The sequence below is a fragment of the Marmota marmota genome, unplaced genomic scaffold, assembly GCF_001458135.2.
Source record: "Marmota marmota marmota unplaced genomic scaffold, marMar, whole genome shotgun sequence".
NCBI classification, from domain to species: Eukaryota; Metazoa; Chordata; class Mammalia; order Rodentia; family Sciuridae; genus Marmota; species Marmota marmota.
Genome location: NW_026000005.1, coordinates 27,051,935 through 27,065,227, shown reverse-complemented (window position 1 = coordinate 27,065,227; position 13,293 = coordinate 27,051,935). Strand labels below are relative to the sequence as shown.

General features: G+C 32.9%; 1 protein-coding gene across 13 annotated transcripts in view; it reads right to left on the bottom strand.

The window, feature by feature from the left end:
- Positions 1-13,293, bottom strand: part of Pikfyve (phosphoinositide kinase, FYVE-type zinc finger containing) — an 83,661-nt gene that overhangs the window by 38,919 nt on the left and 31,449 nt on the right. For 7 of the 13 annotated variants that reach the window (XM_048808422.1, XM_048808421.1, XM_048808420.1 and 4 more), the window contains 7 exons: positions 11,697-11,854; positions 10,436-10,547; positions 9,165-9,312; positions 8,472-8,639; positions 2,678-2,737; positions 966-1,095; positions 363-543 (listed from right to left, as the gene is read on the bottom strand). In XM_048808422.1, coding sequence (XP_048664379.1) covers positions 363-543; positions 966-1,095; positions 2,678-2,737; positions 8,472-8,639; positions 9,165-9,312; positions 10,436-10,547; positions 11,697-11,854 — 957 coding nt within the window. Of the gene's footprint in view, positions 1-362; positions 544-965; positions 1,096-2,677; positions 2,738-8,460; positions 8,640-9,164; positions 9,313-10,435; positions 10,548-11,696; positions 11,855-13,293 lie in introns of those variants that run through there. The other 6 variants (XM_048808426.1, XM_048808427.1, XM_048808430.1 and 3 more) reach the window with 4 other exon arrangements.

Genomic DNA, 13,293 nt, shown 5'->3' with positions numbered 1-13,293 from the left:
AAAAATACAAAGTATTCCATTACTATCTAATTAAATTAATTACCCACTGCTTTTCCTCAGAATGGTGACAGTAATCTGAAACAAGATTTTCTCATAACTGATTTCTTTCTTAAGAAGAGGAAGCAAGAAAGGAGAAACTATTTTGGGGGATTATCCACCCAACTCACACCTTCTGTCCACCTCTTACTTCCTCTGAGTGGCACTCATGACCCCTAAATGCACTGCTAACAGAGCAGACACCAAACTTCCCACACTCAGCAATCCTCAGGGTAATGACTCTTTTTACATTTCCATTAAGACAAAAATGCTATCAGGCCTGCCTCACTGATTCCTAGCATAGGCAGAGTATTAGCAGAGCTTACCTTTTTAACGTGTACAAATTGACGAATATCCATATCATCATCCTGGTTCTTGACATCAGGTCTAACTGTCTGAACAACCTGGCAGACCAGTGACACGATGATGTCCCTCCAAGATGGTGACAATGAGTCACTATGGAGCAACTGCTGGAGTAGTGCCATCATGTGGTTATGATTAGCTGAACTATGAAAATGTCAGAAGAAAGAAGTGTGCATAGTTAATATAACCAAACACATAATTCTAAAGATACACAAGCAGTCTACAATGAAATAAGCATTTCAATTACACCTCACAGATGAATCTTCTAGGTCAATTTTTATTTTCTCGGTGTATCTGTATCTTAATGATTTTGTACATAAATAAAATCTGTGAATAAATCCAACTAATATTCCCCATTAATTTGCTGAAATGAAATTTCACTACATAAATTCAAATATGAACAGACAAGCCCCTTTTTAATAAGATATTTCATCAGAAATCAGAATCGGCTTTATTTTCTAAGTAATCTTTGTATTTTTTGCTTTATAAGGAAGAGGAACTACACATATGCCTAAGTCATTGAACATAAAAATGGACATTTAAAATTTAAAAGCTCTCTGCCTTACAGCAATCTCTCCATAGCTTGTTTTTCCCCATTCTCCTCCCTTAGGAGCTCCAGGTTGTTATGATGCCAGCCCAAAGGTGTGAAAGGCAACTCTTTGGATTTTTCCTCCACCCGACGATTAAATAAGGATTCTAAGTAAATATAAAATATGAAGTCAGTATTTTATTGTCATGTTTTATGCCATCTACTCACATATTTAAAATTACCAACTCTTCTTTTGAAATTTTTTTAAGTTAGCCAATATAAAATACAGGTATGAAAGGGCAAAGATGTAAAACAAATACATAAATTATATAAAATATATATAATAATAAACATATGTACATATATAAATACATTAAAAATATAGAAGCAGAGATTGACAGTGTATAGCTCAGTGGTAGAGCACTTGTCTAGCAGGTGCAAGACCCTGGGTTTGATTCCCAGCACCACAAAAGAGAGAGAGAGAGTTATGTATGCTAATTTCCCCTATAAAATTACAAACTGACTGTATTCAACTGAAATCTGAATAGTGGGGGTACTGAACTTTCAAGAAAGAAGCTCAACTCAGATATCCCAAAACAGAAGGTGAAAATGTAGAAATCTATATAGACAATCCTTCATGGTGTTTCTTTTTCAATATTAGCAGAGACTTTTAAAGAAACTTTTTAACAAGATAGACCTGAAAATAAACTACAAAGAAATATTAAAACATGATACATAGCAATTTATACAAAGTTTTATAAAATCATTAAAATATTTTAAAGGGTAAAAATGAATCAAGACAAATTCAACAGATAATAAATGTTTTGCAGAAAAGATGCTTACTCTAAATAACTGAAGTGACTAAATAAATGGAAAGAAAGGAGATAGGTAATGCTTAGAAAAATCCTCTAATCCTTTCCCTTTTAAAGCATACCAATCTAGCAAAAAACTTCCACTAAACAGTCCAACAGTCATTACATAAAGTATGTGTGCATGATGTGGGAGGTACAAGACCTGCACATTTCAATCATATAAACTGCCAGTCTATAAACTTCCAGTTGAACCAGATGCTTATTTAGAAGGATTGCCAAGTGATAAGATCAGTTCCCTTGCACTAACTTGCCCCACCTTCTCTTTTATCCAAAACTCCAGAAGCCAAAAAGACACTGGGAAGGGAACATCTCCCATATTCAAGACCTAAACTAAGAAGTGTTGTGAACTAACTGGGTATGTTCTTACTCTACAGTAAGCTAAATAAGGAATGGGTAATAATAGGCTTATATTCTTCTATATTCCTGTTCTCCCCAAGAAACTGATCAGCAAAGTTAGTTCTTTCGCCTCTTTTGTCTATTTCTTTTCCCAACTCTACAGGGGAAAGCAGCATCCTTAAATGGATGAAATCTGCCTATAAGCTTTTTGATAAAGCTAACAATCCCTGATGATATGTATATTAATATTTAATACTGTATTCATGATGTAGGACACTATCCATGCCTTTAAAAGAATAAAATCAAATTCTTTTTTAAAGTTTTTAAACAATTACTTTTCAGATCCTTCTCTCAAACCAAATCTAAATTTATATTCTTGTCTTTCAACATTCTCAAAGCCATTATAAAACATTAAAATTGTGTTAGTAGTACTAATCAAACATATTTTCAGTACTTCTCTGTCAGTCAATGTGCTAAGCCCTAAGGATACCCTCCTGAGCAAAAGAAACACCATCACATGGACAGTTGTGGATAAAATTACCTTTGATGAAGGCGTCACTTATTGAGAGCTGTTGTCCTCCGGTGTCAGAAATCAAATACTCTGCATACGAAGGAGAGAACAGAGAGGAAGGAAAGACATATGACTATAATGGGCTGGCATAATTATACAGAGAGCACACCCACACACAACAATGTATTACTCATATAAAACCCATCAATGCTTTGCGAACTCAAGAAAGCTTCAGACTAAAATTTTTTTATACTTGCACTTCATACTAAACTTAATAAACTTAATAACTCAACAGAACCATGAAACAGTTCACCTCAGTTCAAATGTCAGATCATTTTTAACATCATTTTTCCAAATAGTAAATATTCAGATACCAAAACTGAAATAGTTTATGAAAACTGAAATCTTTAGTAATTTGCATAAACCTAAAATATTACATTGCTTTTCTCATATATAACTGTATTTTAATACATAATGACTTTGTCTATATACAAGGTAGTTCCCAGAGAAGCCATCTGAGAAAACAATGTAAGGTTTTTTAAAATTGCAGAATATAAACTATAAAACAAATTCATATGGAAGTGACATTGGCAAAAAAAATAAAGATATAACTCATCAGATTTTTAATTAGTTTTGAATTAGATTTTGTTTTTCAAAAATTCTAACCCAACATTGCCATTTGCCAGGAGGTAACTCCTGAACAGGCTCTGAATGCTTTTAAAAATATTAAAGTGAAACTTACTCTTTACTTCTCCTTTGAACTTTCCTCTAGGAGAGTGACCAAGCATAGCTCAAGTGGGGTTCTGTCTACTATGCAAAGCAAGCCACAACACAATTTAACTCTTTTAAGGTGAAAGTTCTCCACAAATTTTTTTCTAAGTTCATTTATAAACAAATGGGCTTTAAAAGGAACTATGTTTATGAGCCACTATGATCATCTTCCCAACCAGGAAGCAGAGAAAATGTTTTATTTAGAAAATTCAAGTGCACCATGCCAAATACAATAAAGACAATGTTATGCTTTATTTCTATATTTCCCTTGCAGAAATGAATAATGCTAAATCCTGTTAGTTCAACTAATGTATTACAAGTCTTTTACAAGTTTTACTTTTCACTCTAAAGCTTAAATACAAAGGAGACTCCAGAAATTATGGATTTTCCCAAACATTTATTATGAAAAAATTTCAAGCATACAGAAAATATTGTATACCCCCCACCTACATTCAACAATTGCTAAGGACTTGCCATATCTTTCTCTTCACATATACATATGCTTTTTCCCTTGACCATTTAAAATTACACACATCACATTTTACCAGTACTTCAACATGCATCTTTTTAAAATAAGGGCACGCTTCTTTATAGCCACACCACCATTTACAGACTAAGAAAACTGACAATATGTGTTTTTCATTTTTCTAGTACTAAGGATCAAACCCAGGGCCTCATGCAAGTTAGGCTCTGCCACTGAGCTATATCCCCAGCCCCTGACAATACCTTAATATCATAGAACTGGTCCATATTGAAATTTATCCAACTGTTCCCAAAATATCCTCAAACATATAACCAAAAAAGTTCATACATAATATTTGGCCCTATGCTTGCTCATTCTCTTTTAATCTAAAACAGATCTCCTACCTTTATTCTTTTCCATGATAAAGAACTTTTAAGCAACCAAGGCCATATGTCTTTGTGCAATATCCCACATCTGGATCTGAGCAACTATTCCTTCATGGTATGTTTAATCTGCATCTCTCCCCCATGTTTTCCTGTATATGGGAAATTATATCTGGAGGCTCAAGGAAGCCATTATTTTCTCTTTCTTTCTAGGTCATACTTGTGATAACTTTCCAAGAATGGCTCAGAATTCTTCTTGCAACATATAATAAAACACATTTCAATTGTACAATTCTCTAAGACCAATAGTGAAAAATTAATCAAATCAAATGTCATATTTTAAGTGCAGATATTTCAAAGTTTTTTGTTTTTTGGTTTTTTTTGTAGATGGACACAATATATTTATTTTTATTTGTTTATTTTTATGTGGTGCTGGGGACTGAACCCAGGGCCTCACACATGCGAGGTAAGTGCTTTACCACTGAGCTACAACTCCAGGCCTCAACATATTTTATAAACCCAAATTTCCTCAGTTATAAAAGATAGAGAATAATTGGTAAAGATTTAATAAGCATTGCCTTTAATTCCAATGAAAAAAATCAAACATAGTTAATCCCACTTGTATTTATTTAAAGGGAATGAAAACAGGCAGAAGAACTCTAATCTTTCACATACTCTTTTTTTTTTTTTTTTCCATACTGGGTCCTGAACCCAGGGCCTTGCACATGCTAGGTAAGTCTAAGATTATTTATATATATATATATATATATATATATATATATACACACCTACCACTGAGATATATATCTCCAACTCTTTTTATTTTGTTTTAATACAGAGTCTCACTAAGTTGCCCAGGCTGGCCTCAAACTTGAGATTTTCCTGTGTCAGCCTTCCCAGTAGGTGAGGTTACAAGTATGCACTACCATTACCAGCTCACTTTAGGAATCTTTACTTTCTGATAGGATCATTTTAACAACAAAGAACAAAATATTTTTATCACATTTCAACTTCATAAAGTAAATGGAAAAAGAATAATTCTTAGTATTTTAAAAAATAGTAAGAAAAGAAGGGCACAGAGGCACATTTCTGCAATCCCATCATAGTGTAAACTTAAAATAAGTACTGTACAACAGTAAATACAAATTGACAAAGCCCTATAGTATAATTTAGGATCATCCCTTTCCTGCTGCTATCAAATTATTAATTGCCCTTTTAACATTTTGTCCGACCATTAAAATAAGCTATAAATTAATATGCTAATATTAATTGTGGCTCTGCTGAGCTCCTACATTCCCAAACACATCATGCTATTTGTGTGTTTCTCATACAAAAATTCCACAGTACAATGGTGAATGTGAAATTCTAGGGTGTAAAGAAGATAGTGGTCAAAGAATATAAAGTTTCAGTTAGCCAGGGGAATAGTTTTTTGAGATCTATTACACAGAATGATGACTATAATAACTATAATATAATAACAGTGTATTGAACATTTCAAACTTGAGAAGATAGTAAATTTCAAAAGTTTACACCACAAAAAATGATAAGTAAATGAGTTGATGAATATGTTAATTGACTTACATTGTATACATGTTATTAACATCTCTCTGCTCCCCATAAACACATACAATTATAATTTGTCAATTTACAATTTTTGAAAAGCTCCAAAACCGGTACTTTAAATAATAAATATGATCACCGCCTTCAACTACCTCTTTAATACATTTCTAGTGCAAAATTCATTGTTGTCTAAAATGTTTTTGAGAACCATCAAATGCCTAACATCATATAAAATCGTATCTATGATATTCTCCTTATCTAATGACCTCATATTAACATAAGATGAAAATGGGGTTGTTTTCAAAATGACTTATTTTAGTAAACCAATGCAGCTGCCCTTTACCACAATCCTTTTCTAAATATTACAGTACACCCAATTCACTAAATTTTCCTACAATTTTTCCAACTCCCAATACCACATCAAGAAACCACCTTAAAAAATGTAACTCATCTATCAATAGTCATCTAGATTCTGTATTTACCTTACACAATTCTTACAAAATAATCATCTCTGGCTCCATGACCTCAGACCCAAATTCTTTCAACAATCTGGCATGTGGTCTGCCTAAACCTGGCAACACACTCACTGAAAATAGCAGGACATTTTCTATCTCTTCTCTCTCTTGGGCTTTGCTTTCCCCTTAACCATGTGTTCTTTCCTGTCAAGATAAATCTTGACAGAGAAAAAGAAAAGTTTCTTTCAATATTATACTGACTTCCCTAAATAACTTGTCTAATTTTTCTTTCTTGCTATGGCAATATATCTTTTCTCAGATATTCTTGGCCTTTTCTCCAACCTTTAGTGACATCTCAATCTTTAGTGCCATCTAGACTCCTGCTATCCTGTCATTTTCCTTAAGAGTGCTGGTCCCTCTTTTAGATTCATTATCATAAGAACATTGCCACTCACAACTTTTTTAAAGGTTTGAGATCAAAGAAGTTTCAGAGGAGTATGATGGCTTTTTCAACTTCAGGTGCTTCCCTTTTTATTCTCCCTGAAAAATGTGAGGTTGTGCTGTAAAAAAAGGCATTATTGGAACCTCCTGATCCATTCCCCTCTCAACACTCTAAAGTTAGGTTTCCTAAAATACACGTGTGACTGTGCTCAGTAGTGTGCCCCTTGCTATTATGAATTCTATGATGATAGATCACTTTCTTCAAGATTTTCAAAACTTTCTTAACTTTCCAAGAGGTAAAAGCATCAGCAAGTCACAAATGTATTTTATATTCTGCTTTTAGTGAAATGAAACTGCCAATACATATGTCAGAACAGATGTCCTCTGTCATGGTATATTCTGCCTCTGATCCACATCTGTAAATTAATACTCAAAAGCATCATAATATCCTCCAGGTGACAGTTAATTCTCACACAAGTGTCATGTCTGCTTCACTGTCCTTTCATACACACCCAAATTTTCTCCATCATTCATCCAATTTCTGTTTTGAGGGTTTCCATAAAGATGTATACCTTACTTATGCTCCTTGCTAGTCAAATCTTCTCCTATACCACACTCTCTAAATTTCTTATTTTTATATAAAATACCACATCTTGATAATAACTTACATTGACAATTAAGAAAAATTTGGTTTAGAAATGTAAATTTCTTTCAAATTATTTTAATATAGATATTTAAGTTCAAAATCTTCCCATTTGTTACTTTTTTTTTTTTTTTTAAGCTCAAAACAGAGAGGAACAAAGAATTAGGAAAGCAGTCCAGATCTAAGTTCAGAGACAATCTGACCTGAGAAAACTAAATGTTTAAAATTCAAACTTCAGGTAAAATCATACAATAAAATACTTTATAATAATGACTTTTCAGTTATTATGACATAATAAACTCCCATAATTATTCATTTACTCATTCATTTTTTTTTCATTTATGTACTTTTACATAATGCCATGTTAGGGCTATAATTTAAATTGGTTTTAATTATATCCAATAATGTAAACCTCACCATCCATTTTTTTTAAAGGCATTTTATTTTTTATGTACTGCTATCTTAGATTTTAGAAATGATTTATCTAATTTTTCCTTTTACACCAAATGCAATTTGGATATGGCCATTATTATTATTATTAAATAAGTAGACTAATATCAACATAACTAAAAATAACAAATTAATTCACTTTTTATTAGAGAATTTTTTAGTAAATATACTATATGTATAATAGGCCTTTTAAACTCCAGTAGAAAGATGTTTTAAATGTGTGAATAATCTCCCCCAATCCAATTCAATCATCTGAACAGGTTTAAAGAAATATGTTATTATAAAATAGCATAGGTGAATAGGCTTTAAAATGTTAAACAAAGACAGAGAAAAGAATAGAGCAGAACATCCATGTTATAAATGCAAAGAAATGCCACCTTGGAAGTTGCACATTATGGGAAGAGCAGTCAGATGTAGGTCCTTTTAAAAGACTACAAGCTTTAAAGTGGGCATGGTGATACTGAGGGAGAAAACAAGAAACAAAAAGAACCAACCAAAACGGTGTAGGGAGGAGGTGTGGGGAAAATGAGAAAGGGTGAAACAAAACCCACATCAAATCCCCTCAGCCATACTGGAACAGAGGAAGCCAGAAGAACAAGCTGGCATGAGAGCCCAGCTCTCCAGCCTATTTGGATTCCAGATGGTGACTACCTCCTACCTTTTTGGTCAGCAGGGTGAGGGGGCACATGTGGGTACTTGGAGGGCTTCTTGATATGGAAGTTCACGTTGTCCAGCTCCACGTTCAGGCTGATAGACGCGGCTGAGTCACTGTCCACTGTGGACTGGAAACTGCTGACTGAGGTGCGCTTGCTAGGACTGGCAGAATCTTTTAGTGTTGGGGAGGGGAAAGAAATATAGGGAGAGGAGGGGAGTAAAAATGGGTTTTATCAGGGTATTGGAGGAAAGGAGAAAAATGTTTCTTTAATATACAAGCCCAATGTGCAATACCAAAATGGATACAGTATTTTCATGTACTTCTGTGTAGACTTAATAAAATTTGAACAAAATTAAATATAAAATCAATTTTTAAAATGAATAAGTATATTGGAGGTTCTGCAGAAAGAAAGTCTGATATCATAGGGAAGAGGTGAGAAAGTTATCTGCTCAGAGTTATTTTTAAGCTGCTGCAAACTATAGACTACGGTAAAATCTGAAAACATCAGTTGCCTAACAAGTTAGTATCTCAAGAAAATACTGTATCTAAGACAAGGATTGCTACTAGATGTTTACATACGGTTGAAGCCATAAATTTTAAAGCAGATTTTTTTTCAACGAAATAAATAAGGCACTCATTTTATCATACACACATAATGATCCATTAAAAACTAAAATGTTAGAAAGTAAAACTCACTAGCCAAATTATCGTCACCTTCTTCAGCTATCTGTTCTGTGTCGCTGTCATCAAACTTTATGTCTTTAAACCAGGATGGCTCAGAGTGTCCTTCCACAGAGTTCACGGAGTCACTGTCCGGAGAAGGTGTCTCAGAAAATTCTGTACTCTGAAAGTATCAAGACAGGATCCAAGCAACTGACCCTCAATGTCAACGATGTTGGGGGTATCACACAACAAATAAATTGTACCCAATATTTTTATAAACATAACAACTGAGTAAATTTATTTAGAAAAATAAACAAATTAACAAGAACTAAGCTGTAAAATATTATAAAACAGGCAATTCCATTGTTAAAACTGTAATTTTAATTAACTAGAAGTCTTAGGTTAGCATGTTACAAACAAAATATTTCTTTGATATAGATTTTACAGGGTTTTATGTCATCCTTTAGTTATCAGAAAAGACTACACAGCATCTAGTCTAATCCTGAACAAACTCTGGGTCACATCCTGAAAAAATAACTGTTATATTTTAACAAATATACACCAGTCTTCAGGGTCATTTCTAACTACTGAGTTTCTCATTTTAGGTGCAAGGGATGTGCCTCAATGGTAGAACACTTGCCTGGCAGGGGTCAGGACATGCGTTTAATCAATAATACCTCAAAAAAATTTTTTAAAAAGTTATTTAGTAAACATACACACACTATATATATATTTAGTGTGTGTATGTACTTTATATATAAATATACATATATGGTTATATAAATATTTTTTAAATTTTCTATCTTTAAGTAATTTTCATTTCCCTTGAGTTAGAAAAAGATATTATTTTATCATCAGTGCACAGTTTAATAGTACTAAAGAGTCAAAATCTGTTTCTATTTACTTTCCATTTTTCAATCATTTTGTTATACATGCAACTTTTAGTTCTAAAAACAAACAGTAAAACTGAAAGCTATTAAATGACAAATAAACTATAAGTATAAAACTAAGCCAAGTTTAAGCAAAACCACACCAAATAAAGTATTTAATCCTAATAGCAGGTTTTCATCATTACTACCTTACTTTAAAAAAAAAAAGATATTTAAAAAGGAAAAAACAGCATTGGGACTAGTGGTATAGCGCAGTACAAAAAAAAAAATTGTAACTTTCCTTAAACAGCAAGGAAAATCTATTAGAAAAAAAAGTTTCTTTGGTTAATTCAATTACTTTTTATTCTCACTGATGAAGAAAGACTTCAAAACAAGCTTGTTACATTCTCATTAGGAGTAAAAAATGAAGATTACCTGCAGTGGTCTGTAGAGTGCATACTCATCCCTGAAAAGCTGGTCATGATGACTAACACAATCCAGCCAACGTCCATCAACCATTGCTTGTCCAATTGCTATAGCTTGTGCCCTGAATTAAGAGCAAGAAACATGAAATATTTTAAAAGTCAGTCAGAATAATTTTATAGTATAAGACATAATCTTTTTTTTTTCCAGTTCAGAGTTCGAATTTCAAATTATCCTTGGTCAGATAAGGAATAAAACAAGAGACTGGGGAGACTGGATGCAAATTAAAAAATTCCTCTAGATACCATAGTAAAGGATGAGAACCTATGGTAAGGCAGTCCTAAAAACCTTATTTTAATTACAGGAAATACTCAATGCATGCACACACTCCTCTCCTCAATGGAAGAGTAAAAACATGCTAAAAATAGCATGCCTCCTACAAAGAACTTACAGTCTTGATGAAAAAACAGTAAATATTACAGATATAGATATAAAATGATGTATGTGTGTATCTGTGTATGAAAGAAACATACTCAACACATTTTATTATGTGGCATTTCAGTTTATAAAGCACTTAGTCAACATTTATTTCTTTCCCAAAGTTTATTCACAGGACCAAAATATTTCTCCCATGTTGGAACTAAAGGGCCCAAGTCACAAAAAGATTGAATAATTTTACTAAAGGCACAAAACTAAAGAGATATAGCAAAAAATTGGAATCCAGTTCTTCCCTGTTTAAAGTTATTTCTCTCTTATTTAAACATTTGTTTCTTCTCATAAGAAGAGAAGCAGCTCATCTGAGCAAGTTGTAAAACCTACGGGAATGTGTTTGTTAGTTTGAAAGGTTTTAGGCCCTTTCTGTTATTCTTTTGATTTGTGATCCTCCAGACATGGCTTATAAATCCAATTCTCAACACAGGTTGTAATGTCTAGATTGGAGAACAGTAACAGAAGAATCTTTTAACCTTAGAATCTAGCTACGTTCTCCAATCTTGCTTTACTAAAGAGTTCTAAGTTTGAGGAATTACCATATGCTTCTACTTTTAATAAGATAAACTTTGACCCCCCCCCCCATATTTGGCTCCTTCCAACGATTCTCTACTGGTGAAAACCAGATGGAAGGAAAGTTGACTAATTAGTTCCCCCAAACCATCAAATACATTAAAAAAAGGGAATCTACAAAGAAATGTTATCCCTATATCTTCAAATATGTGTCCTCATTTAAAATAAATTAACAAATAATATCAAAACCTCTTTCTTAAGATCAGAATACCTGGTAGCAATATGTCCATTTCGGATTAGCCAGTTAACCAGTTCCTTTCCTACAATGCAATTGGGATGGGTTCTCAGCCAGTACCGGTGATCCTGAAACTCCATTCCACTACTGTGATGGCAGATTTTTTTCCACAGGTCCTTTAACTGAACACTGTCCTGCAATACATTGAGAGCAAGTGTTACTCATAAGAATGCTATTTATCTGTACAGATGCTTTCCTGTGATTTTCACATTCATAAAAGGAACTTTGATTTGCATTTCTTTAGAGCAACTAATTTATATGATTTAATATAAATGACGCATACATGAGGAACAACTTTAACTCAGTTAATCTAATTCCAAGCATGACTTTTCTCTTAAAAATCAATGATCCCAAGTACTATATTTTTGGATCAATGGCACATATTATCCATCTCCTAGTTAAGTACAAAATATATTCTTCTTTTTTGGAAACTGGAGAATGGTAGAAGATGGTGACAACAGACAAATCACAATAATCTAAGGTAACTGTTCCTGGTAGCCTTCATTCCACCATATTCATTCCACCCTTTTCAGCACCACCCAACTGCTAGATAAATCTTAAAAAAAAAAAACAAAAACTTTATCCATTGCTCAGCAACTACAGGTTCAAATCTAAACTTGAGTGACCAAATTCATTGCCTTTCACTGGGTAGTCCCAAATAACTCCATTCTCAATGCCCACACTCCAACTTAAATTTTCTCCCAATTAATAAATCCTACTTCATTCCTTGGAAATTCCATGCTTATTCTTCTCTCTATACCTTTCCTTACATCTATATATAAGATTCACTTTCTTTACTACTTATCCAAATCCATTCCGTCCTTCAAAACATAAAGCTCAATACCTTTTCTGACACCCTAATTAATGATCAATTTTTTAAATTTTATATCATTCTTGACACTCTTTTTTTAGTATTAAGACATATATGTATTTATTTTACCATTAAAAACCTTTCTATTGATTTGATTTCTACTTCCTGAATTAAAAGTTGAGGATAGAAGCCATATCTTTCATTTCTTTGAATCACTCTGTGGATTTAACACATGATTTTATATATAAGCAAATGGAAGAAACTAAATATTATCTCACATAAACTGAATAAACTGTCTCAAAGACTTCTCCATGTGTATAAGAAACTTGTTTCAGGGGGCTGGGGATGTGGCTCAAGCAGTAACGTGCTCGCCTGGCATGTGCAGGGCGCTGGGTTCAATCCTCAGCACCACATAAAAATAAAATAAAAGATGCTGTGCCACTGAAAACTGAAAAATAAATATTAAAAAAAATTCTCTCTATTAAAAAACAAAAAAAAAAAACATGCTTCAAATTTTAAACAGCAAGCTGGAACCCAAGAGTTAAGCTCTCTTATATTATGTAGGAAACTGAATTTTGATCTTGCCAGAAGAAAGGGGTAAAAAAAATATTAATGCAATAAGTAGAGAAAGAATACTGACCAGTTTCTCAGGTGATCTGAGTAAAAAGTTAAGCTAATCATTTCTGTTTAACTGATATGCTATTTCATTTATGTTTCTTTAAAAAAAAAAAAAAAATCAATGAAATAGACATCCTTATGATC